The sequence below is a fragment of the Ailuropoda melanoleuca genome, chromosome 15, assembly GCF_002007445.2.
Source record: "Ailuropoda melanoleuca isolate Jingjing chromosome 15, ASM200744v2, whole genome shotgun sequence".
Taxonomy (NCBI): Eukaryota; Metazoa; Chordata; class Mammalia; order Carnivora; family Ursidae; genus Ailuropoda; species Ailuropoda melanoleuca.
Genome location: NC_048232.1, coordinates 77,726,808 through 77,753,111, shown reverse-complemented (window position 1 = coordinate 77,753,111; position 26,304 = coordinate 77,726,808). Strand labels below are relative to the sequence as shown.

The following is a 26,304-nucleotide window of genomic DNA, read 5'->3' as shown; positions in this document are numbered from 1 at the left end:
TTAGCTCAGTACAGATGTACTGTTTTGCTTTAGGCATTACATTTAAAGAACTTGACACCTTGCACCTTCATTTTTGGGGCCCCTGAAACCACAGTGTTTCAATCTAGTGCTTTTACTTTATTTTAGGGAATTTTAGGAGATAGCAGTGGAGGGGGTTGCCTGCCACCTCTCATATTCACGTTGCTATTGGAAGATACTGTTGTAGCATTTGGATTCACATTTTATTAGTCTCATAGGTTGTCTTCTGGGCTCCTCCAAGGATGTAAATCTGCTAACATATCTTCCCTAAATGTCAGGCCCTGGAGTTAGGGAACATTATAGGTGGAAGAAACCTAGCAGGATTTTCTTATGCAGTGATTTTTGGGAACCCTAGCTCCTGTAGTGGTTACTTAGGTTACCTCCCCTACCCAGGTCTAGTGGTTACTGACTGCTTCCTACCAGGTTGTCCCCCAAACCTAATGATTTCAAATAACAAGCATTTCTTGTATTGTACTGCTTGAGAATCAGGAATCTGGAAGCAGCTTAGTTGTACCTTGTGTCCGGAGGGTTGTCACGTGGTGGCAGTTAAGATGTCTGCGAGGGTGGCTGTCATTTGGGGCTTGATCTGCTTTGGAGATGGCACGCTGGCATGGCTGGGACCTCAGGTCCATAGGCTGGCTTGTGTGTTCTCACACTGCAGCAGCTCCCTGTCCCCCTGAGTAAGGGATCCAGCAGAACCAGGCAGAGGCCACAATCCTCTGTATGACCTCGCCCTGGATATCATATACTGTTAGTTCTGCCAACCTCTGTTGGTCCTGTAGACCGATGCTGATACAGTGTAGGAGAGGCTGTACCAGGGCTGCACATGCTGGCAGGGATCTGTGGGGACAATCTTGGAGGTGGCTACCACACCATGGCCATGGAAAGGGGCCCGGTCTCCCCCAGCCTCCTGTCTGTGCTTACTCCAAAGGAGTCCTGCCTTGATCTGCTTTCTGTATCATGCTCTCATTACATTTTATTTTTGAAAATGTGCCATTAACAACAACAAATAAAGTTGCAACCTTCTCATTTTAAAGATGATGATGGTAAAGGGGTGCAAAATAAAGGGTCTGTCCTAATTTTGCACAGTTGCTCCCCTGGCCCCAATAATAAATGATTCCAGTGGCTCATCTCCTCATTCCTGTGTCTTCTGCCCTCTTGTCTGGGAGAAGGATGAAGGCAACACCAGCTTTGACACAGTGGAGGGAGTCAGGCAGCTCTGAAAGCCCTCCTTTCAACCATAGGAGAAAGACTATCTCAATCTTTACTTGAAGGAGAGCTGGGTAAGGGCAGAAGGAAAGAAACTGATGCCTGACTTTCAGGACTGTTAAAGGCTCAAGGCTCTGAGTGTAGAGTCTTCAGCATACTATGAACTCTTACAGAAATAGTAATTAATGCTGATTGCTGATGGCTCTCTCCTATCTTACACGACTGTAGGCTCTAATCCCTTTACGTGAATCATCTCAGTTAATCTGTACAGCAGACCTTGACAAATTTTTACCCCCTTTTTTTTATAGATGAAGAAACTGAGTTCCCAGCAGGTGCTGGTGTATCATGAAAGATGGAGAGGAGGTTGATAAGTGAGGTGAAGCACCAGGGCACCCTAAACTGAGGGTACATTATGGAAGCAAGGAAACCTTGTGAGTCCCCCAGCTTGATCAGAGCATGAGCACCGTGAAAGGAGGAGGCAGGGCGTTGGTGATCACGTCTGCTTTCACTTTTTGTGCAAGAATCCGGTAGCAGACACTGTGCTTGTACACGTGTTAGCTCCCGGACTCAGTCATCATGAAGTTCTAACTAGGGAAGCCTGAGCTTAGGCCGCGTAGCTGAAAAATGTGGGTCTACATTTACAGATCTCTTTTGTTTTTAATTGTGGTACAACAAAGCCATGCAACACGAAATTTACTCTTAGAAATGAAGTGTACATTTCAGTAGTGATCAGCATATTCACTTGTTGTGCAACAGATCTCTAGAATGATTTCATCTCGCAAAATAAACTCTACCCATTAAACAGCAGTGCTCCTGTTTTTCCCTCCCCTCACCCCAGACCCTGGCAAACACCATCCTACCTCCTGTAAATTAGTCTCCGGTAGATACTTCATATAAATGGGATCAAACAGTACTTGTCTTTTGGTGACTCGCTTATTTCACTTAGCACGATGTCCTCCAAGTTCACACTGCAGCATGAGACAGGATTCCCTTCCTTGTTAAGGCTGAATAATATTTCACCGTATGTCCGGACCACGTTTCGTGCATCCGTTCACCTGACGGGGGACACCTGGGCTGCTGCTGCCTCTTGGCTACTGTGAATAACGCTGCCGTGAACATGGGTGCACACCTCTCTTGGAAATCTGCTTTCAGTTCCTTTGGATATATACCTCGAGGTCGAATGGCTGGGTTATATGGTAATTCTGTTTTTAATTATTCCAGGGACCACCATAGTCTTTTCCACGGCAGCTGCACCATTTTACGCTGCCAGCAACAGCGCACAAGGGTGCAGTTTCCCCACATCCCCGCCACAGGTTGTAAATCTTAATCCCTATACTGTTCTCCCTCCTCTGCTAGAGAAGCCTACTGCAGGCAGATCACCAAGGACTTTGAAAGAATACTTCCTGTGGCCATTTCGCACCTCCACCTTTGTCTCCCTGTGCCGCACCACCTCTGGCTTAGTCTGTGAGGGCCGGTCCTTGGGGCCTGGCTGCCCCAGGGGAGGCGGCTCTCTGCACAGGCAGTTCCTGGCCCCCAAGGCAACAGGGACCTCACTGAAGCGCATTTGGGCAGCCTATCACAGCGTCCACCGTGCTGGGGGGGTGGGGGTGGGGTTGCAGTAGCCTCCTGACTATTCTCTCTGCATCCGGTTTCCTTGCTCCCTTCCCCCCACCCCTGCACATGCACACAGAGATAACCTGTTCTCAACTAGCAGCTTGAATAAGTCTTTTTAAAAAGAAGTTGATCATTGCCATTTCTTAGCTCTGAACCCTCAAGTGGCTTCTCTCTTCACACGCAGGAAAAGTTAAGTTCTTGGAAAGACCTTGCACTCTAGAAGATCTGGCTTACTCCCCAGCTTTCTCCTTGTGGACGCGTTGCCCCGCAGCCTGGCCTCCCTCTTTTGTTCCCTGCCTTTCCCTCGCACCTGCCAGGGAGTCTGGCCACAGAGAAGGTGCACCGTCTACACTTGCAGAATGGTGGTGTGTTTCGGCAACGTGTGTGGGCTTTGTGGGTCAGGCAGGTCATCCTGTAGGTAGGAGTGTGGCACGTGCCGTCCGTGGCGGGTCAGTACGGGGCTGCGTTCAGACAGCCTACCTGCCCCAAGCATGAGTCTTCCGTAGCAGTTAAGGTTTTGCTGACCCACCCTAAAATCAGGCTCTCCCTTTTCGTATGTTCTCCGCATAGCATTTGGGTTTCTGACGCTGAGGGTGTTCTGTTCTTTGTCACACAGGGAAGCCCTAAGGCAGGCTGGAAGTATGCAGGGTGGAGAATGCGGGGGCGGGAGGGGGGGAGTGTTTCATTCATATGTTCTCCATTTACTAGGCCTTGACTATGGAGAAGGTGCTCGAAGTCCCCACTCGAAGTGTGGCCCTTCCTTGCTGAGCCCCTGACAGCTTGGCTGCCATTACAATCAGGAGGTGTCTACCTTTACTTGTAAATTATTTTAAAATTTTCTATAGATTTATTTTTATTTATTTATTTGAGAGAGAGAGAGAGAGTGAGAGGGAGCGAGCATGAGCCAGGGGGAGGGTCAGAGGAAGAGGATCCCAAGCAGACTCTGTTCTGAGCCGGTGCGGGTCTTGATCTCACAACCCTGAGGTCATTACCTGAGCAGAAACCAACAATCAGACGTTTAAGTGACTGAACCACCCAGGTGCCCCTATTTTTAATTTTTTAATTCAAGTATAACACAATATTGATAACACAATATTGATAACACAATAGGAGGTGTCTCCTTTTGTCTCCTACAGAGTTGAAATAATTTTGTCTTTTGGGGCCATGGTTTAGTATTTAGAGGAGACAATACTCTATCACCGGCTTCCCAAAAGAGTTAGAGGTGCCTTGGACGTTTGTAAGATGATTTTAGGTGGCTCATCAGCAATGCATTTCTTTCATTTTCATAGTTCCACATGTGTCTTACGGAGACCGAGCAGTACGGGTTTAACAGCAGGACTCTGAATTCAACCCCTCGATTCACCACTGACTGGCTGAGCCATGGGACCTTGGATGACACACGTCACCATCCTGCCTCACTCTTCATCTTGAATTTTGGAAAACCCTGGATATTAGGAGGACTCTGTAGAGGAATCCCGCCTTAGCCATGGTTCACTTTCCACAGTTAGTTACCCATGGTCAGCTGTCCTGGAAAGAGCTGATGCTCCTTCTGACGGATCCTCAGGTCCTTGGTAGCCTGACGCTGTGTCAGAACGCCCGCGTCCTTTCCCTCACTGTAACTCAGCACCTCGGCATTTTACCTTCTCCCATCCTCACAAGAAGGGTGGGTGAGGTACAGTAAGAGACTTTGAGAGAGACCACATTCATGTAACCTGTTACAGTATATGGCCATAATTGTTTTATTATTAGTTGTTAATCCCTGCTGTGCATAATTCATAACTTTATCATGGGTATGCATCTGTAGGGGAAAAATAAAGTATATATAGGGTTCGGTACTGTCCACGGTTTCAGGCGTCCTTTGGGGGTCTTGGAAAGTGTCCCCTGTGTATTACTATATAGAGAAATTCTACCTTCCTCCTTGTAGAGAGGATTCACCAAGGATCAGAGAGGTTAAGTTATCTGCACTGGGTCACACAGCTGGTCAGAGCTAGAGCTGCAGCCACCCGCCAGCTCTCCTGATTTCCACGGTTTTGTTCTTTGCACAGAAAAAGTCTGCATCTTGAGTCCTCCTCCCTTGTCTTGTCCTTACCCTGAGAGTTCTGAGTTCTAGGACCTGGGGACGGTGATGGATGCTGTCTTTATACAAGTGCAGGAAAGGTGCTCTCCACTGGAGGGGTATTAGAAACAAGTTCTTGGAACACCCCTCATACTCTCAGTATGATCACAGTAACATCTGGTTGAGTTTTTACCCGACGTTCTTCAAAGCACTTACTAGAACAGTGGTTCTCAGAGTGTGGTCCCTGGACTGGCAGCGTCAGCATCACTTGGATGCAGGCGGTCCTCAGGCCCCAGGTCAAACCTCTGGATCAGAAACTCGGGGAACGAGTCCTCATTCCCCCCGGCTCTGTCTACACCAGCCCTCCAGGGATCGTGATGCACACGGAATTTGAGAGCCACTTGTCCTCCACAGGCCCTGGAGGATGAGTAGTGCTATGTCCCTGTCGTGTAGGGGAGGGAGTTAAGGCACAAAGCTGTTGAACAACTTCTCCGTATGCTGTTCAGGCATTCTGTAAACAGCATCCGCTCGTTAGGGACACCTTCTTGCACTCGCTTGTGGGATATGCACAGCGACCCAGTGCGGTACCCATTTTTATCTCCATTTTACAGACAAGCCAGAGGCCCCAGGACATTAAGTGATGGCTCCAAGGTCACACGGCCGCAGCTTAGCTTTGATGTTGCCACTCAAACGGGATCTCTTCACTCTGGTTGGGTTTTCTCCACAAAGCCACCTCCGCCTCTCTCCCTGGCCGTGTGCTTCTCCCTGCCACCTGTCCTCAAGAGGCCTGCCTCCCATCCCCTCACCCCCAACACGGAGGTCTGCTGCTGTCCTCAGATCGCGGGCTGAGGCTGACTTTTCACAGCACAGATACTGGTGTTGAAATGGGTTTCCCCTCTGTCCCCCCACCAGCAGTCTCCCCGATAGGAGATGCTCGCACTCAATTGTGCCCCCGACAGAATGCCCTGCAGGGAGTCCCGGGCCTTCTGTGTCCTGCTGCTCCCGGTGTTGCTGGGGCATCACAGCTGAGCACAGTACTGGTCACTTCTGCCAGGCTCCCACCTCGCCTGCCATCCCTTAGTTTCTTCTGGATTTCCTTTGGCATTTCTTTTCCCTGCATCCCTATTTGAGAAAACAACCCCATGGAGATTTTTCTTACGTGTGTTGTGTTGGGGTCAGGGGGCTGCAGAACACAGAGAATGTTCTTTTTCTGGCCATGTTGAAAGCTGACAAGCAGAGAGCTACAAATCCCAGCTGGCCCTGAATGTCAGGAGTGACGATGGCCCTGGTCGGGTCCCTGAAATGCCCTCTCTTCCTAGAAGCTCTCTGGCATCCTCTTCGTCTAGGTGGCACAGGCTCCTCTGGGTTGCAAGGACACTGAGCTCGCTGTCCATGGAGGCTTCCCAGTCTCTGATGGGACTGTTTGGTTAGCCGTCTTTCTCCCTCGTCACTTGACCCCAGGGGGACCGATTCACCTTTCTGTCCTCTGAGCACAACATAGTGCCTGGTGTATCAGGGACTGCAGAAATGCCCGTGTCATGCCTGGATCCTCCTTCCAAATCCTAGAAGTAAATGTCACTCACTTGGCCCTTGTTCGACTACGTCATGTTTTCAGGTGCAGCTCGTGGGTGTGTGCCAAGCGTCAGAGACAGGACTGCAGGGAGTGAGCGGGAAGCTCTGTGGGCTCCCTTAAAAAGAACCTGTGGTCCGTGTGTCTGAGAACTTTGTCAAGCTGCTTAAAATTTATAAACACAACTTACACATTCTCCAGCTTGCTCTGTTGGTGCTCTCCTGCCTCATTTCACCTTAGGGATCAGCAGTTTCTGAATGCCTCCGAGCCACGTGTCCTTTCTTTCTAGCCACCAGGACCAATGTGCCCGGAACTGGTCACTGGAACTGGTCAGGCCCTAGGAGGAAACCGATGGTGCACTCAAATGAGCTGGGAAGGCTTTAAGGCAGGACCACAGACGTGGGAGCCAGCGAGGGTGGTGGAGCTCCCTGGAGGGAGTCACTACAACCCCTGGGCCCGGAGGGCACGAGGCGGGTGGACTTCTGGGGCCCAGGAGAGCTGGAACTCTGGGAGAGGGTTTCTGAAAGGTGTAGGGGATCGGACCTCTCTTTCTGCCTGCTCTCAGGCCTCCCAGTGACCAAACTCAACCAGAAACCCGAGGCAGTGGGAGCCCAGTTATTCAGTCTGTAAAGGTCAGGCGCTCAGGCACAGAGTGAATTGGAGAAGAATAAGAGTGAGTTCAGAGGAGCAGATAAGATCATTACCCCCATCCACCATCCAAGCTTTGTAACCGTAAAGGCAAGTAAGACATCTATATGAAATATAAGGAGGAAGGCTTGGTGAGTGGCCAGTGGTCACTGAATCTCATACTTAGACCCTTTACTCTGATGAGAGGACTGTCCCCATAGATATGGCCGTTGGTCGGTCCTCTTTAAGTCACTACACTGAAACACTTGAAACGTGGACTTCGTAGCTTCCAGACCAAGTTATGGTGGTGAGACCATATTTGTGACTCTCTAGGAACGTTCATCCCTGTCCCCCATTCACTCCAAACCCCTAACCCCTGTCCCATTCTTCGCATTCACTGCTGTCCCCACAAAAGTTGGGACCATCCCGAACTCCTGGAGCGTGTTCACGGCGCTCCGATTATCTGCGTTCCTGGGTGACAGGGCCTGGCTGCCACAGCTCCAGATGAATTTATTCATGGTGGCAGGTGTATTGGATAGAACCAAAGAGACTGGAAAATTATGTAAAATATTTGAGAGTGTGCACGCTTGTGCTTACATTTAATGGGCCCATTTAAAAAAGCCCCTGAACCCTGAAGCCAAGACAAAGTTTGATCTCCTGGGGGCCCCGTGTTTAAATATTTGTGATTCCAAAGAGCCTGATTCAGCTTTTATCTATTCTTGTCCCCTTCCTGGCTATGTCTCCTGCGTGCAGGCGTTTTCCTATTCATGTCCTTCGTGATTTAAACGGTGACAGTTGCATTCGGCATTATAGTGTCTCATCCTGAGTCTTTGGGAGATAATATCCAGAGATAAGCGATGGTGTCTTTGTTTTACAGGTGGGGAAATTAAGATATGCATAATAGGGTCTAATTTTATGTGAGACGAGGTCGAGTTGGTAGCTCGTGGGTCTGAGTTTCCCTGCACCCCCTCTCGCTTCTTTCTGAAAGCTGAATTTCCTCACAACAGCCCCGTGAGCTTTGGGGCAGGATAATTCTCTGTTGTGGGGGCTGCCCTGTGCCTGGAAGGGGGTCGAGCAGCATCCCTGATTGCTGCCCGCTCGATGCCATAGCCCCGCACACCCCCAGGAGTGACCCAAAAATGACTCCCGTCTTTGTCGGATGTTTTGGGTAGGGCGGCGGGGGGGGGGGGGATTTTTGCCTCCTGTCAAGAACTGCTGCCTGCCAGCAGAGGGATTTCAGATCCTGGCCATCAGAGATAGTGAGTTTATTGGTCTGAGGTGGGGTTGGTTCACAGGGAGTAGTTTAAAAATCTTTCTGGTGTTTCTGATGTACTATGAGGGTGAAGAGTCCCTGTTTCAGAATTCGAATCCCATCTGTCTAAGCCTGAGTAAACTTCCCTTGGTGATGTCCCAGGTGGGGTGGTGAAGTAGGTCTGGGAACCAGGGGTCATTGTCCTGAAAAGGGAGTAGGGGATTCTTCCCTAGAAGGGGAGTGTAGGGGAGTGGCCAGGGTTTCAGAACTGCATTTTTCTTCCCTTCCCCTTCTCTTCTTTTTACTTTAAAGTAATTCTAGACTTCTAAGAACTTGCAAAAGTAGTTCATAGAATCAACAGAACTGTGTTTTGAACTTGCTGATTAGAATAACGGGGCGTAAGAACTAGGATGATCGGTAGGGGAAGAAAGGGATAAAGAAAAGGGGGGTAATCAGAAGGGGGAATGAAACATGAGAGACTATGGACTATGAGAAACAAACTGAAGACTTCAGAGGGGAGGGGGTGGGGGAATGGGATAGACTGGTGATGGGTAGTAAGGAGGGCACGTATTGCATGGTGCACTGGGTGTTATACGCAACTAATGAAAGCATCAAACTTTACATCGGAATCTGGGGATGTACTGTATGGTGATTAACATAATATAATAAAATAAAATTAAAAAAAAAAAAGAATAACGGGGCGTTGAGAAGCTGTGCCGTGGGGACAGGGCTGTGAGTAGTTTTACGAGGTACTGGGTGCTGGAGGGAACGTCTTTGTTCTGCAGTCCTCCCAGGACCGAGCAAGGTGGGTGGCTGTTAGGAGGCCGGGTTCAGTTCAAGGAAGGCTGCACTTCAGTAAAAGATACATCGAGACGTGTGAACCCTTCATTCTTTGAGCTGTTTTGAGAAGCTGGATGACTTTCTGTACGGGATGGCCTAGAGCAGGGCTTCTCAATCTTTGCCAAGTTGCTGGTAACCCAGCCGGAGGGAGCCAGCCCTGCCTGGTAGGCTTGAGAGCTCGCTTAAAGAGATAACTGACTCTGTCTCTTGTAATTCACTTACTGCACACCGGGGTGCCAAGGGACCCCGTTTGGGAAGCTCAGCTCTAGAGACCATCTCTGCTGTGGTTGGAAGGCAGTGTGCCCAGCACCATATTCTGTTCTTGGTATTATTCCCTATGTACTCCACGACCTCCTGCAGGATGTGTCATGGCCCTTGTGTTACTGTGGGTCGCCCGATGCCATCACTTTCCCAAGGGTCACCCTGGGCTAAAGGACGGAGCCAGGGCTCATGTCTGGGGCCTGTGCTCTTGACTGCTCAGATGAAATGTGCTGTAAGTTTCCCCTCAATTCTGCGAGTCTTCAGTTCTTGGAATGATGACCCAGCTGGGCCCCTTGTTATACATGAACCCTTATAGATGTTCACTGGTCTCTTTGCCCAAGTCAGGTGCCCCTAACCTGAGGCATCTTGCGAGAACATTTCCCAACTCCGAGCCATTGCTTCTCAGTCTAAGATCCCTAACTGTCAGTTCTTTCTTTCAGGATGTATTCTTTCTTCTCTCTTGTCACCAGTTGTCACGGTCTCCCAGAGTGGGGGTAGGGGACTCACTGTTTGCCTATGTAAGCCGATCGCCCTTTCTCTCATCCCCAAAATGTAATTGCAAAGAGCCTTAATGGTTTCCAAATGATGATAGCCCCATAAACCGATTAAAAAGGCCTTAATAAAACTGTCTCAAGTTATTTTCCACAGCTGCAAACTATGTCCTTTTTTTTCTAATGATCCTCACAAGAAATCAGGGTGATTTTTCTTTTCCATGTGGTCGGAAGCACCAGGAAGGCCGTCTTCCATCTGTCTGACTGCTTGCCCTGTGTTCTTTGCTTCCCAGACAATCCACGTTGCTATCGTCTGTGCCGGGTATAACGCCAGCCGCGATGTCGTCACCTTGGTCAAGTCTGTCCTGTTTCACAGGTAAGGGTGGCCGCAGTACTCTGCGGGCTGGTGCGTGAGGCATGAGTGTGCGGCTCGTGCGTGTGACTCATACGTGTGACTGCTGGCCTGCACGCTTCCTTGGGGGAGGGGGTACAGAAGAGCAACATTTCTCATCCATCATCGAAGCTGCTGTGAAAATGTGATTTTTGTCTGAAACCCTGGGGAGAGTATTGTGTTAATAATGTTTAACGGGAGCAATGAGGGGCTGTCCCACAGTGTTTTAGGATTGTAGCTCTTAGACCTAAGGGGACCTTCAGGGACACCCGAATTTGAGGCTTTGGTTTCTTCATTGGCCTCCCCTGCCTGACAGTCACCAGAACTCTCTGTGTACATGTCCCTGTTGACAGGTTGTGTGATAGACTGAACGGTGTCTCCCTAAAATTGATGTGTTGGAGACCTCACCCCTCGTAACTCAGAATTCGAGCTGTGTTTGGAGACTGGCCTTTAAAGAGGCAAGTCAATTAAACTGAGGCAATATGAATGGACTGTCATCCAGTATGACTGGTGTCCCGATAAGGAGAGATTGGGAGACAGCCTCACACAGAGGACACAGGGAGAAGAAGATGCCCATCTCTAAGCCCAGGAGGGAGGCCTCAGGAGAACCTAACCCTGCCGGCACCTCACCTCAGACTTCCAGCCGCCAGAACCGTAAAAACTAAGTTTCTGTTGTTTAAGCTCCCCCAGTGTGTGGTTTTCTGTTAGGACAGCCCTAACAAAGTCATAGAGGTTACTTACTCTATTCCAACGTAGCCCCTCCCACGTCTGGGAATTTCTAACCATCAGAAAGTCCTGCCTTATGTTAGACCAAAATTTTCCAAACCGTAGCTGATGTCTGTGCATCCTAGTGGATCCCCGTGGAAACAGCCCTATGAAGGATGGGTTCCTCTTCCACCTGAAAGTGAGCCTGCCTCTCCCGAGTCATCTCTTGTCCAAGTTAAACTCCTGCCATTTGCTTCTACTTTTTTACAGGAACTTTCTTCTGTGTTTTCACTGTTCGGCTTGATCAATATCTAGAATCTATTGAGGGTGTATCCAGAATTGAGTTTGTGGTTCTAGCCAGTGTCCTTGGCTCTGTTCTAACATTCTTACCAAGGGTTTGGATGAAGCTGAACCAGGCTGTAGCTAAGATCCAGACGGTTCTGAGCGGTAGGAATAGTGGTGAAAAGCTCTTAGAGCTCAACGATACAAAGATCAATGTGAAGTTAGTGCCCGAATCTAGCGGTCAGTAGCAGCGGCAGAGATGGGAAGCGTGGTGGGCACCGGAGACTGGCCAGCCGTGCAAGAAACTAACCGTTGATTCTCCTTTCTCTCTCAGACCCCCACCCAGCCCCTCTGTGATGCCCTTGGGGGTTCTCACTCTTCATATTGTTAATTCCATCCCTTTCTCTTCATCCCTACTGCACCTGGCCCAGTTGAGGTCTGCGTGTTGTCTCTCCTGCACTTGGCCTTCCAGTCCCCACAGATCCATCCTCTAAGGCAAATCTGAGGTCTTCGAACCTTTCATTGGCTTCTCATTATGGAGGGGGAGAATTGAGCCTCTTTACTGTGGCACACAGACCATCAGGACCTGCTGTTATTCTCAGCATGCTTTCTCTCTCTTCTCCTTGCTGGTACTTTACTGTCCAGCAACACTTACCTTCTTGTAGCTTCCACCCTCTCCTTGGTGTGCCCTGCCTGTTGTCTTCTGCTCTGTTTGTCTGTTTCTCACCTTCTCCCTTCTCTTTCCCCTCCCGACTTTGCGAACTCCTTATCCGTCTAACAGGAGGCCCACCTGTACTTGTCAGTCTAGGCTAGGGTCCCCTTCTCCCAGCCCAAAATACCCTGTGCATCTTTCTATCACTCTAATTAGTACGTTATCTTTTATTTATTCACGTTATGTCTTTTGTAGTAGAATATGGGACTTCTGGGGACAGAAACCATGCCTTATATTTCTGTGTTCTCCGTATCTTAGGGAAGGACTTCTCAAGTGTTAGATGCTCAGTCAATGTTTACTTGTTTAACTAGGGAATCTGGGAAACTTCATTAATAAATAACTGAGGATCTATTTATTCGACCAGTTAACTAGCAGATCTAGCTCAGACTGGTTCGATGACACACTCATGCCACACTATAGCTGAGTGACTTTCAGCAGGTCATTTTAACCCTTTAGACTTTAGTTCCTAGGTCACTAACTTTTGCTGTGAATCCCTGCACCCCAGAATTGATTAGGTTGAAGACAAAATTTATTAGCTCAGTTGTTTGTACTGAACTCACCCGGGTGGGTCTCTTCCTGGTGCCCTGCTGTGCTTATAGTCAGCTAGCAGATCTGCTCCCCACCCAGGAATGGGAGGATTCCCTGCCTCCACCCCCCACCCCCCGAAGTGGGGAAAGGGGGGAAATGAGTAACCACCAAGTAGAGAACACTGTCAGCTGGTGGTAGGGGCTCTCCGTTCCCTCCTCTTAGCTCTGCTCAGGTGGCATTGGGATTTCAGCGGTGCGTCACAGAAGGAGATGGGGTTACCAAATAACGAATAACCGAGCGGGGCTCAACCTCACATCTCTGACTTAAGGTGAGATGCCCTTTGTACACCACCATCACTCCTGTGCCATTTTTGAGATTCCTTGTGGTTCTTGCAACCTTCATCTGCTGCTGGAAACCAGGCGTTTTGTCTGCTAAGCACTGAATTAGATGAGTGGTTCTCAACCTTTTTGTGGTTATTTCTTGTCACCACTAAAGAACTCTGATCCCTCCCTGATTGGAGGGGGGGTGGAAAAGCCCCCTTTTTAGAAAAGCGTATTTGCATGATTACAGATAGTCACTTGTGCTCTTTCTCAATTATGGCAAATTTTAAAGCCATAAAAATGTTCGGTGTTGTTGGGCATAAATATTATCGCTGTCGCTTTACCTACAAATCAAATAATTCCAGTAGTTGCTGAAACCCTAAGGAATCCCATTGAGTGTAAACTTTTACTCCTACAGTCACTGTGCTGCACAAGGATGTTACATTTAAAAATAGCAGATTTATAATTGGCCGCTGATGGCATGCCATGCTCTCGTGGAGGCATGGGGAGTTGAGAAGAAAGCAGATTCTTAGTACGCATGAGGAAAATTCTGCACGCCACGTCAGTGACTACTTGATCTTGGTTCAGATGACCATTTCAGTCCCTCCCATCCTTGCAGTTCGACAAATGAGAAGGTCTGTGAGTTGATGTGCTGGTGATAATGACTTGAGGTATCAAGACAAAAGGACTTTTGAAAGACTTTTCGCTCAGAAGGTCCTATAAATAGCTTCATTGCTTCTGAGGCACGTTATGGGAATTAACCAATACATGAGTATAAAATGCTTTGGCAAATGAAGTACCTTTCTAATGTTAATAATAATATAATAATAGTGGTAGGATGCTTCTTTTGGCTTTCATTGTTAATTACAGCAATTAGCTTTATCTTCCAGACAAGATTTTCAGCAAATTTTCACTTAAGGCTTGCTGTGTTAACATCCAATCCATTTTACCTCCATGGTGTGGCTGGTGACAGTGGGCACGCTCTAGTTTAAAAGATGGTAAAAGAGTGATATCCGGGCACTCTTATAAACTCCTACCAGAACTGGAAATTGCTATAATCTTTTGGGAAAGAAGTTCTATGGTGCTAATGGCCAAGACCTTGACCCTATATGACTGCTTCAGGGACTCTGTCTTCAAAGGGTAATCCTGACTACCAAAGAAGGCTTTTATGACTTACTGTTTATAATCCTAAAAATTCAAATACTTAAAAAAACAGAAAGACTGAATAGCGGAACACCCTTTTGTGGTAAGCCATGTTCTCAGTTGGTCTTAAAACATATGTCCTAATGTGGACAGGTTAAATTTTATGATGTAAGGGACAGCACAGTTCAAAGCATATGCATAACATTACCCCACTGTGTAAGCACAAGCCACGTAAACGTGGTCAAAATATCGGTGGCAGAAAGGCTGGCAGAGACCGTGTTTAGAAGTGGAGTTCTTTGTGTTGTGTGTGGAGAAGGAGAAATAAAGGTGGTCTTGTTTTTTGTCTCTTTAAATGTATTTTTGGCCATCTCATTATGCAGCCTCTATGATAAAAAGGGCGGTTGAGAAAAAAGTAAATACAAAATACATGTGAACGAGGGTTTACCTAGTGGAAAATAGCACGTTATGTGCCTGCGTCACCTAGATGGAAGCATATTTAAAGAAAAATTAGGGGACATAACTCCAACCCCGTTTGCAGATAACCTGGGAAGTATAGCGGCTCTCCAAGGAAACAGAGCTTTTTAGGGAGCAGAGGAAAAAAAAAAATTACTTAGCAGCTAGGTATTTACCTCCTGGGCAGGAAGGTGGGCCAGCTTGTAAAAATTTAATATTTGTTTGCGAGGATGATCTCCTTATTCTCACACTCCAAAGCCCTGTTGGCAGGAAGAAGCTGGGTGACTTCCCTTACTTTGCATATCAAGCAGCTGGGTTTTTGGTGGTTTGTTTGTTTGTTTAAACTTGTGCCCCTGAAGAACATGGAGGACGAAACAGCATATTTGTGCCCAGTATCTGGCTCTAGCTGTGTTATTGCTCATTGAGGCTTAAACTAACTATAGAAGCAGTTTCTAGATTGTGACGGGAAGAACCAAGGATTTGCATACAACAGCGTGGCTTCTGATTCTGGTCTTAGCAGCTGTGAGCTGGGTGACCCTAGTGAAGTCTCTGTACTTCTCAGAGCTTTGGTTTGTTCCCGAAGCTCTCTTAGAGCCCTGTTGGACTGTCATCAGAGATAATCTATGTGAGAACTTTCTGTATTTTATGTACTGAACAGACACGAGCCTAGCTCTCTAAGTGTTTTCCAGGTATTAATGCATTTCATGCTCCTGGGATTCCGTGAGGTGCGTACTATAATTATCCCCATTTTACAGATGATGAAGCTGAGAATCCATAGGTTAAGTCATAGCTCAGGGTCACAGAGAGGATGCTAGAGCTGGCTTTGTACCCAGCCGGCCTAACTTGAGAGTCTGAGCTCGCCATTGGGGGGAGAAAAGTTACTCTTTTGAGTATCATGATTCTTTTTATTTTTAATCCTCATTTTGGGTGACCATGTAGAGAATTGTTACCATTACTGTGCTCTCTGTAATCACCCCTTCATCTCTCCACCAAAGTATGTATTTTTGAGGTGCTGAGCGTGAAGTAAATAGTGGTTTTAAAGGCTTGGGGGGTGCTGGGTGGCTCCGTCAGGTAAGCGTCCGACTCTTGATCTCAGCTCAGGTCTTGATCTCAGGGTTGGGAGTTCAAGCCCTGCATTGGGCTCCACGCTGGGTGTGGAGTCTGCTTTAAATAAAATAAAGGCTTGGACATTCCTGTTCTAGTAAGACTTAGGAAAACATGGAGTAAAGGAAAGGGTCACTGTGAGGTGGGTTAAGTTAATTAGCTTGATTGTGGTCATTACTTCACAGTGTATACATACATAAATGCATCACCTTAAATGTTTATAATATATTTAATGTGTAACTTAAATTTATACAGTTTTTGTCAGTTATAGCTCAGTAAAGCTAGGGAAAAGAGAAAGTACCTTGGGCAGGTGATACCTTTGAACAGGTAAGGCATCTATGCGATTTGGCCATGCATGCATGTAAGACCAAGGAGAAATACTTTGTATAGTTCAGATACCAAGCATCACATAGGCCGTCATATTTGACCTTCATCCCAACCTGGAATGGTAGATGCCGTTATCCGCACAAATGGATGAGGGAACTGAGGCTCACAGAGTTCAATAGCTTGTTCAAGGTCACAGGGGAGTTTTTGATGCTCCTGGGATTCTAACCTTGGCTCTGCCAAATCCTGGAAGCCGTAAGGCCTTTTGATTTTTTTTTTCTTTTTGAAAGTTGCTCTGTTCTTCCCCCACGGAGAGCTTTTCTGCTGTGATACTGACTTGTCCTTGAATCTTCCCACATTATCAGTGCCCCTCGTCCTCCCTCAAACCAAGAGCTCACACCGAAAAGCCCTCCTTCTGGCCGCTGTGTTTTTCTGCCACGAGTTCTATTAAATCTCTAAGTGTAACAGATTCACTGAGCATTGGAGGTGCTGTCATAGCCTCCTCCTTTTTCTAAAATTGCACTTCCATTGTAAACTTAATAATTAAGGATTATTTCAGCTCAGATGTCCCTGTATATTTTAATAAAAGCAGACCCTGGATTGCCCTGTAGGGGCTGTGGCACATTCCTGACAAGATAAGAAAGGAAAAGCAGGGAGAAAGCTGGGGTTTAATCATCTTTGCTCTTTGTATTACCATATTTATTGCATCCCAACCTGGAACAGGGGAGCAGTTAAGGAAACCAGAGGCAGCAGGAGCATTGCTCATTATGAGCCAAGTCTGCAGGCTCTGCCGAGGACGAGACATGCACTTGCTTCTTCCTTTGTTGTAAAAGTGGGATCCGGTCTGAATATAGACCAGACTTAATGTCTGTATTAAGACCCCGGCAGGCTACATGGGAGCTGTTGTGTATGAAGATGTGCGGGCCTAGTCACGTCGAAGCCTTTTCTCACGGGCTTAAAGCAGTGCTCCCAAAATGCATATAATTGGTGACTGGTATAAAAGACTATTTTAGATGTTGAACAGAAATAAAATTAATTAACATCGAATCCTATATCGAGAAAATTATCTTTTTTTGTGAAGAAGAAGAAATTCTGAAGTTCTTATCCCTCCCTCGGTGCAGTTCCGTTGGTGTAAATATGTCCGTAACATCTGCCGAACTCCTGCTTAACCTCCCTGTGAACAAAGGAGGATAGGTTGGAGGCTCCTGGCCTTTGGCTGATTCTGGAATCATTAAAACTGTTTCTTATCTTCCTGAGTTAGGAACTGAATGTAAAAGAAGACTCAGAAGCCGCAGACGGAGAATGAAATACCCTCTTTCTTGCAGTTAGTTCTGAGCTGTAGGACATTTTTTCAAATGTGGGCACGGTCAGGCTCTTTTTCAACCCGATTAGTTGGGTTTCCCTCCCGGTGGAGGCCACCCTTGACAATTGCAGGCCTTCCCAACATGGCGGACCACTCGCTGTACAACGCAGCTCCCTAGGGAATGAAGCCCAGAAACCACTGAGCAGACCAGGTCTCTTCCCTCCCCAAACTCACAGGCCACATCCCAGCTCAGGCAAATGAGTGCGCATTGGAATTTAATTCACATACTATAACATTCACTCTTCAAATGTATACAGTCTGTTGGTTTTTAGTATTCGCAGGCTTGTCCAACCATCCCTGCTCCGTAATATTAGACCGTTTCATCGCCTCACAAAGAAACCTTGGTATCCATGAGGAGTCGCTCCCCATTTCCCCCTTCTTCCATCTTCTGGCAGCCCCCCTCATCTTTCTGTTCCTGTAGATTTGATTATTCTGGACATTTCATATAAGTGGTGTCTTCTGTGATTTAGTCTTCTGGGAGTGGCTTCTTTCACTGAGCACCATGTTTTCAAGGTTCATCCGTATTGTAGCAGGTGGTGGTGGTTCCTTTATTCGCATCACCAGTAGTACTCCAGTGCCCGGCTGCATTTTGTTTATCCACTCATGACGTGGTGGTCATTGGGGTTGTTTCCATTTCTTGACGGTTATGGATAATGTTCCTGTGAAGGCTTTTGGGTAAGCTTTGCTGTCTGACTAGGAGTGGGACTCCTGAGGAGCTCAGCAGTGGTACCTTCTTATGCTTAATTTTTGGAGAAACCCCCAGAACCACTTTCCAAAGTGGTTACGCCATCTTTCAATTCCATGAGTAACAAATGAGGGCTCCAGTCTCCCCACATCCTCACCAACACTTGTTGTCGTCTTACTTTAGCTGTTTTAGTGGGTGTGAAGTGGCACTTTGTGGTTTTGATTGACATTTCCTGCTGTCTGATGTTGTTGAGCATTTTTTCTTGTGCTTATTGGCCATCTGTATATCCTCTTTGAGAAATGGCTGTTCAAATCCTTTGCTCAGTTTTTTAAAGATTTATTTATTTTAGAGGGACTGAGAGCAAGCAAGTGGTGGGAGAGGCAGAGGGAGAGAACTTCAGGTAGGCTCCCTGCTGAGCGAGGAGCCTGATATGGGGCCTGTCTCACGACCCGACCTGTGAGATCCTGACTTGAGCTGAAACCAAGAGTAGGACGCCTGAGTGAGTGAGCCACCCATGTGCCCCTTCTTGGCTCAGTTTTGATCAGCTTACTTGTCTTTGTATTGTTTGAGTTGTAAAAGGTCTTTATATATATATATTATGGGTACAGATCCCTTTTCAGGTCAATGCTTTGCAAATATATTCTTCCATCCTGAGGCTATCTTCTCTACTTTCTTTTTTGTTATGATTTTCATGTTGGTCACCATGCAGGACAGGTCAATGCTTTGCAAATATATTCTTCCATCCTGAGGCTATCTTCTCTACTTTCTTTTTTGTTATGATTATCATGTTGGTCACCATGCAGGACTTCATTAGTTTTTGATGTACTGCTCCATGATTCGTTGTTTGTGTATAACACCCTGTGCTCATTGCAATACGTGCCCTCCTTGTTCTCTACTTTCTTGATGATATCCTTTGAAACAAACATTTTTAATTTTGATGAAAACCGGTTTATTTTTTTCTCTTGTGGTTTTTGCTTTGGATTTTGTGCCCAGCAGACTGTTGTCCAAGTCAATGCTAAAAGGTTTGCTCCCACATTTTTTTCTTAAGTGCCTCTACTTTTTTTTTCTTTTCTTTTCTTTTTTTTTTGGTTACAGATTTTATTTATTTATTTGTCAGAGAGAGAGACAGCCAGCAAGAGAGGGAACACAAGCAGGGGGAGTGGGAGAGGAAGAAGCAGGCTCCCAGCGGAAGAGCCTGATATGGGGCTCGATCCCAGAATGCTGGGATCACGCCCTGAGCGGAAGGCAGATGGTTAATGACTGCGCCACCCAGGTGCCCCATTAAGTGCCTCGACTTGTAACACCGGGTATCTGTCAGATGGTGAGGACAGTTAGATCTCTTTTATAATTATTAGCTTGTCTGTTTGTTTTTTCTTTCAATAAATAATTAGTGGGTGGTTATATCTACAAGGGACTAATAAAAATCTGGGGATAAGACTATTCACAAAACACAATTCCAGTGCCAAGACTCCCATCCAGCAGGGAACAGAGAAGTGAATGGTCAGTAGATGATAGCTTTCACCTGTCTTTTGAGCCCTGAAATCCTTGGGAGGCACAAAGAAGGACATGTGACTCAGTGGAATGGCTTCCTTAGTGTCTTGGTGTCTACATTGACTGGGAAGACTGGATGCAGTTAGCAAGGCAACGTGAAGGTGGTCAGGGGAGAGAGACAGCATGCACACAAGCCTGCAGGAAAACCTGATTAATCTCGGACATTGCACCCGTGGCTAGGTGCTTTCCCGGCACTGGGGTTGTAGAGAGAGAAAAGAAGAGGAGTGCATTGTGAAAGTAGGGAAACTCCAGCCTACACAGCTCACATTCTAGCAGTGGGCAGGAGATAGACCTGCAGATGGATATAGAGATTATAATACTAAGAAGTGCTAAGAAAAACCAAACAGGACAATGCAGTGGGGGGAGGGGCACTTTGGGTGGAGTGGCCATGGGGGGCCCTCCCTGAGGAGGTAACACTTAATCCTCAGGAAGGAGAAGAGTTGATTACATGCAGATCTGGGGAAGAGAATGGTTGGAGCATAGATTTGAGGAGGGAGGAGGAAGACATGAGCTTGGAGGGGATGAGATTATCAAAGATCCTGCTAGCCCCATATCATGGAGGAGGGTGGACTTCGTTCATTGCACGATGGATATTCATTGCATTGGACTTCATTCATATACAACGGCAGGGGATTGTGTGATCATTTTGGAGGGAGTTCGGGGCTTACAGGACAGAGAATCTGTTAGAGGGAGCCAGCTCAGAGACAGGGAGAGAAGGGGTGAATATATTCATGAGATCTCAGGGAAGAGCAGATACACTCATCATGTAACATTTATTACATCCATATTCCTTGTGGGTCATTGTTCTAAGTGCTTCATACATTTTAGCTCAATCTGATCGTAACAGCCCCACTTTACAGATTCAGAAGCTGAGACTCCAGGACTAACATGCTTGGGCAATGTCATATCACTAGTTTGTTACAAACCAAGATAAGAAGCGGCCAGGCAATTTGGCTTTAGAGACCTGGCTCCTTATCACCAGACGAAGCTGCCTCTCAGGGTATGGAATTGATTGGATGTGTGGGAGATAGGTGGGGAGGGAGCCCTGGTGATGCCCCTATTTCTAGTTCGTGAGGCTGGATGAATGGGGTGCCCTTTGCCCTGGCAGGGAATTCAGGGTGATGGACATGTGTTAGGGGCCCCTATTTATTATGCCCAGTGTGGTTCTGGGGTTAGGCTACACCAGTGAATGAGAGACCAGTGTCTGTCCCAGGGAGCTTACATTCTTGAGGAGAGACAGGTTACTAACCGCTCCACGAATTCTTAATCACCTGGGGTTAGGAGAGTCACAGTTAAGCCATCTTGACTCTTAGTGGCCAATGGGCGCGAAGGTGCGGCCATCTCGTTGGTGGTCAGATTTATAGATTGACACTTGAGGGAAACATTCTGGTTTACACAGAAACTTGAAGCAAAGTAGTCTGGGCAGCGTTTTCAGGTGCTTTTCCTGTGGCTTCCGAGAGGGGCAGTTGACAGGACCCACATCCTCATGGTGGTGCCCAGAGTGGAGTTTAGCAGAGCCGCTCTGGGCATTTGGCTTCGAGGCAGTAAGATCACACTGCTGCTGGTGAGCCTGCCTTGGGTTGGTGGGACTGTCCACGAACTGGCAGGGTCTCAGTGGTCCCCTGGGCGGGGGGCCTGGTATGTACTCTGATTCAGCATTTTCCTGTTCTTCTGATGAGGCACACGGGCCCCTTTGACAAAGCAAACAGCTAGTTTTTTTCCTAAAGATGAGCTAAGTGTCTCTCTGGATTTATGCTCCATACTGGGGAGATGCTTGAAATAGACCAGAGCAAGAACTGGCCTCATACGCATGCTGGCAGCGTCCTCCTCCATGAGCCTTTTCGTCTTTCCACACTAGTCCATCTTCTTCTGCTCTGTAGTCCGATTAACGTCCTGAATTACAACTTTGATCTCCTTCCTGCTCAGCACCCAAATCTTGTCTTTCTCTTAGATAATGAAAGTCATGGATCTTAAGAAGTCACGCACTCTGGCCGAGCCTGCCATTAGGACTTTCACTTTTACTTTTTATCTTTCTGATTCCTGGCATGCAGTAGGTGTCTAATAAATGTTATTGTATGATCCACCCAAAGAAGATTGTCGTTCCTTAGTAGACATGCTATGTACTTTCCTGCTTCTGTTCCTTCCCTTCTTCTGTCACATCCTACAGAATGCCTTCCTCCACCCTCCCATCTCTTCTCATCCAAAGGTCCGGCTTAATTGCCACATAGTCCATGCAAACACCCTAGATTCTCCACTATTGAGAAGTCACCTCTTCCACCCCTGTAGCTCTTGTGCTTCTCCTTGCAGAGCCATCCCATACAGTTGTGCAGGTTGTTCACCATCCAACTCTGGGGGTACCCTTCACTTACTGTCCATATCCGTCTATTCAGTTGGCCCTGCAGGAGGTTTGCCATTCCCAAACTTTGCAGTCATGTGCAGTGGCCCAGTGCGAGGGCACACCCATGTTCCAACGGTTATGTAGTTATCTGCATTCTCTCTGTGTTTCTGCCAGATTGATAGCTTCAGCAAGAGAGGAGAGTCCCAGCTCCTGCATCACCTAAACCCCTGTTATGCGTTACATGTACTTACTGCTTGATAGCTCTTTGTTGCATGTTTCTTCATTCAACTCATTTTTCAGTTTATGGATGGAGGAACTAATTGAAATTACTTCATTTGAAGAGTCATGCAAAGCAGTAGAGAAAATCAGTTTCCTAAGTTAGCACTGACAATGATTGTCCCGGTCTGCTTGAGGCTGCTCTAACCAAGGGGGGCTCGCAGACCACGGAAATCTATTCCTTACAGTCCCAGAGGCTGGGAAGTCCAGGATCATGGCACCAGCGTGGTCTGATAGGGGTGGTGGGGGGGGTTGCTTTCTGGTTACAGACTGATGGCTTCTCTTTGTGTCCTTCTATGATGCAAGGAGGGCGGGAGCTCTCTGGAGCCCCTTTTCTAAGGACACTGATCCCTTTCCGGAGGTTTCCACCCTCACGATCTAATCCCCTTCCAAAGGCCCCACTTCCCGATACCATCACCTTATGGATTAGGATTTGAGCTATGGATTTGAGGGAGCAGGGCACAGACATTCAGACCATACATTAAAATCTTACATGCCAGGCACTTTATATTATATCACAGTCCTCACCATGCAATATTGTTTACTTACTGTTACTGTTCCTGATTTGAAGAGCAATAAATTGAAGCCTAGAAAGATGAGTTAACTGGCTTATGGTCACTTAGTTAGTAGTTAATGCAGCCAGAGCTCCAACTCAGATTTTCTAGAGCAGAGAGCCCCCAGTTCTGTACCGTTGGCACAGACTATGCTGTTGACTGTCCTTGCCCTCTTACGGTAAGGTTGATGGTGACCTAGAAGGAGGGTCTTTGGCTTTCTTTTCCTCTTGCACAAGTGTTTGTTGAGCACCTGTTATGTGCCAGGCTCTCTGCTGGGCAGTAGGCATGGAGGTGGAAATATGGTTTCTGTCCTCGGAGACCTTAGAGTAGAGTCAAGGAGCCACATGCTTGAATATGTGTCGCACTGTCATACTAGAAATGGTAGATAGGCTTGGGGGTGCTGGGTGGCTCAGTTGGTTAAGTGTCAGACTCTTGATCTCAGCTCAGGTCTTGATCTCAGGGTTGTGAGTTCAAGCCCCACATTGAGCTCAATGCTGGGTGTGGAGCCTACTTAAAAAGAAAAAAAAAATGGTAGGCATGTTTTTCATAGGAGATGCCAAGTTAGTAGGGAAAAGGGACCCGGATGAGCTCAAAGAAGGTGTCTGGGAAGAGCTGGCTTACAAAGGGAAGTCTGAAGGATGAACAGGAATTTGCGGTGTCCCCTTCTATTTCTTCCACTTCATTTTCCCTCTTTTCTAGGATCTCTTTTCCTGAAATCCCTCTAGATTCAGCTTCCTTGCTGCTCTTCCCCAGACATGATCTCCATCACATCCTCATTTCACATTCCCCTGGTCTCATCTTCTGCATGATGTATCCACCTCCGTTCCTCTTATCTGTCTACTGTCCATCACTCATCCATCCATTTGCTCCATTTACTGAACTCCTCCTGCATTCTAGGCACAGAGCTAGATTACGAGGTGGTACATTGGAACATGACTCGCACTATCCTTGACCTCCCTGAGCTCACAGTCAAGCGGGGATCTAGACAGGTCAACAGGTGATCAAAACCTAAAGGTGGGTGCCTGGTACTGAGATGACTGTCTGTTAGGAAGGGCCCCTGAACCAGGCCTGGATAGTTGGGGAAGGACTCAAGGAGAAAACGATGGTAGACCTCGGAACCGAAGGCTGGATAAGAGGTAAACGCTGGCTGCAGAGAGTGAACGGTGGGAGAAGAGGGGCCCAGACCACGAGATTTGTGAGGGCAGCGATGGTGTGTCCTGCCTTGTCCCCAGCATCCTGCTCACCTAGCACATAGTAGGTGCTCCTACTGTAGAACCTACTACTACTGCTACTAGTACGTGTTTATCCAATGAGCAGATGCGAGGGTTCTTACCGGGCAAATCAAATATGCAAAGTCTCACGTGGAGAAGGGGGAACGGGAAACTGAGAGAGAGTCTCTGTATCTAGAACAGGACTGGGGAGAGGCTCAGAAGGCTGAGACCTAAGAGGTGGGTCACGTTTCTCCCCAAGCCTCGCTGAGGAAGTCGGAACAGCTTCCTTGGGTGTTGACTGCAGTGTTTCCTGCACTCTCTCCACCCTCCTCCTCTGCTCTGAGCCTAGAGTCCCAGCTAACCACTTCTCCCCACGCGCTCCCGGCACACCCTGGGCTCTGGCTGTAGTCTCCTGCTACGCTCCCTGGATTGTGTCCCCTCTCCCTCTGCTTCCTATCAGACTCCTTTAGCTTTTAGGGCACAGCTTCCCCAGCTCTTCCACGTCCTCGCGACCCAGTCAGAATTCGCCCTTTTTGTTCTTTATGCCCGAAGAATGTTGTGTTGTTATCAGTGTTATGTTCCACCTTGTGTGTTTATTATGTTGTGGATCCTCGGTCTCTCTGAGGAGTGTGAGCTCCCCGAGGCCATGGGAACCAGGTCACCTTCATCTTTAGATTTCCCAGAGCTGCTCATTTGTGGCATTGCAGTTGGTGCTGTTATTTCTGCTCGCTCAGTAGTAGTCACGACAGTAGAAGGCATATCTGTTCTTTATGGTCCTGTGTTTATTTTTGATATGCATTATATATTACACTTATCTAATTGACACGGTAGCCTGATAAGGAGCTTTTTCTCAACATTTTACAGAACAAAGCAGCAGCAGTGCAGAGAGAGGGAGAAGTGACATCCCCCAAGTCCCCACTAATACATGCCACACCTGGGACCGGAGTCCATTTCCATTCGACTCCAGAAGATTTGCCCTTGTGTAATGCTGCTTTGTATTTTGGGGGCTCCCCCAGTAATGGCTGGTTGAGGGGAACAACTCAAAGCTGTAGGAATATTAAAAGTGAGGGTAAGCTGGTATTCAGTGATGGGGGGTCCCCAGTGATGCCATCTGGGATGTCTGGGTTTCTTTTGGAAAGAACAAGCAGCAAACAGAGCTCAGTACCATGCTGTGGGAGAAGTATCTTACCTGTTGCATCCTGCAGATCTGAAGACTTCATTCTCTGTCCATGTGCTCCTGAAACTAACGCCCAAACGTCTAGGTGGTAGAAATAAAGGGTTGGCCAAACTGTTAACATAGGCTCTGCTTAAGGTTTTTAGAGACACAAATATGCTAGTAACAAATATGGTGGTTGGCTTGAATGGAGTGTTACCAATGATTTGACCCTGTCTGAAATCCTAAGAGGGGGTGGTGAGATGCCTTCTCTCCTTTTCAGCTCTGGCATCCTGGTTACCAGCAAGCATTGGGTTGGTAACGTGCCTGACTTCCTTTCACAGCTGCTCTTAGAAACTGACCACATGTTACAAATGGGTAAGAATGTGATTTTGCAGCTGGAGCTCCCTTACTTGTCCCTCCTGACTCCTCTTCCCCCCACTTCTCACAGGCGGAACCCCCTGCATTTCCACCTCATTGCCGACTCCATCGCGGAGCAGATCCTGGCGACCCTCTTCCGGACCTGGATGGTGCCTGCCGTGCGTGTGGACTTCTACAATGCGGAGGAGCTCAAGGTGCGGGCAGTGGGAGGGGGAGGGGCCTCCGAGTGCCTCTTCATGCCGGACGCTTTCCTTGGCTGTGGCCTGGTAGACTGGCAATGTCAGAAACCTCAGCTTTCAGCTGGGAATGTCCAGGGTGTAACTTAGGCCGTTTGCCACCCAGATCTGATTTCCCTAGGGAAAGCCTCAAAGGGCCCCTTCTTCGGCACAGGATGCGTGCTGGTCTGGGCTGTTCCGGTCACCGAGGCTTTCTTTAGAGGGGGGTGCCGTTGGCCTGGTAGGCATCTGAAAGAGGTCTGTGGTGGCTCTTCTAGGGAATTCTGCTACCCAGGGAGCTCAGTGCTGGAGTCCAAGTCAGAGGGGCCTGGGTTTTAATTTGTTGTATTGTCACTGACTCGTCATTAGATACAAAGTAAACAATCTATACCTTTGCTGTGTCTGTTTTCTCATCAGTAATCACTGCATTATTGCACCAGTGTCATTGGGTAATGAACAGGCAGAGTGAGAGAATATATGTGAATGTGCTTTGAAAGATGATGCTGGATAAATAGTAAAGATTGTGTTGGAGCAGAAGGTTTCACCGGGTGAGACTCGTTTGGTCATGTCATTTCCTCGCTTAAAACCTGTCTGTGGTGCCACGTTGCCTGGATGAGGATTGAGATTCACACTCTCAAGAAGTCCTGCTTCTTCTGGTTCTTGACTCCTCTTCTCTT

At 47.5% G+C, this 26,304-nt stretch overlaps 1 protein-coding gene across 2 annotated transcripts in view; it reads left to right on the top strand.

Moving 5' to 3' along the window:
- The window catches only part of LARGE1 (LARGE xylosyl- and glucuronyltransferase 1), a 521,400-nt gene that overhangs the window by 244,132 nt on the left and 250,964 nt on the right, over positions 1-26,304 (top strand). For both annotated transcript variants that reach the window (XM_034643724.1, XM_034643725.1), the window contains 2 exons: positions 10,232-10,314; positions 25,483-25,606. In XM_034643724.1, coding sequence (XP_034499615.1) covers positions 10,232-10,314; positions 25,483-25,606 — 207 coding nt within the window. The remainder of the gene's footprint in view (positions 1-10,231; positions 10,315-25,482; positions 25,607-26,304) is intronic.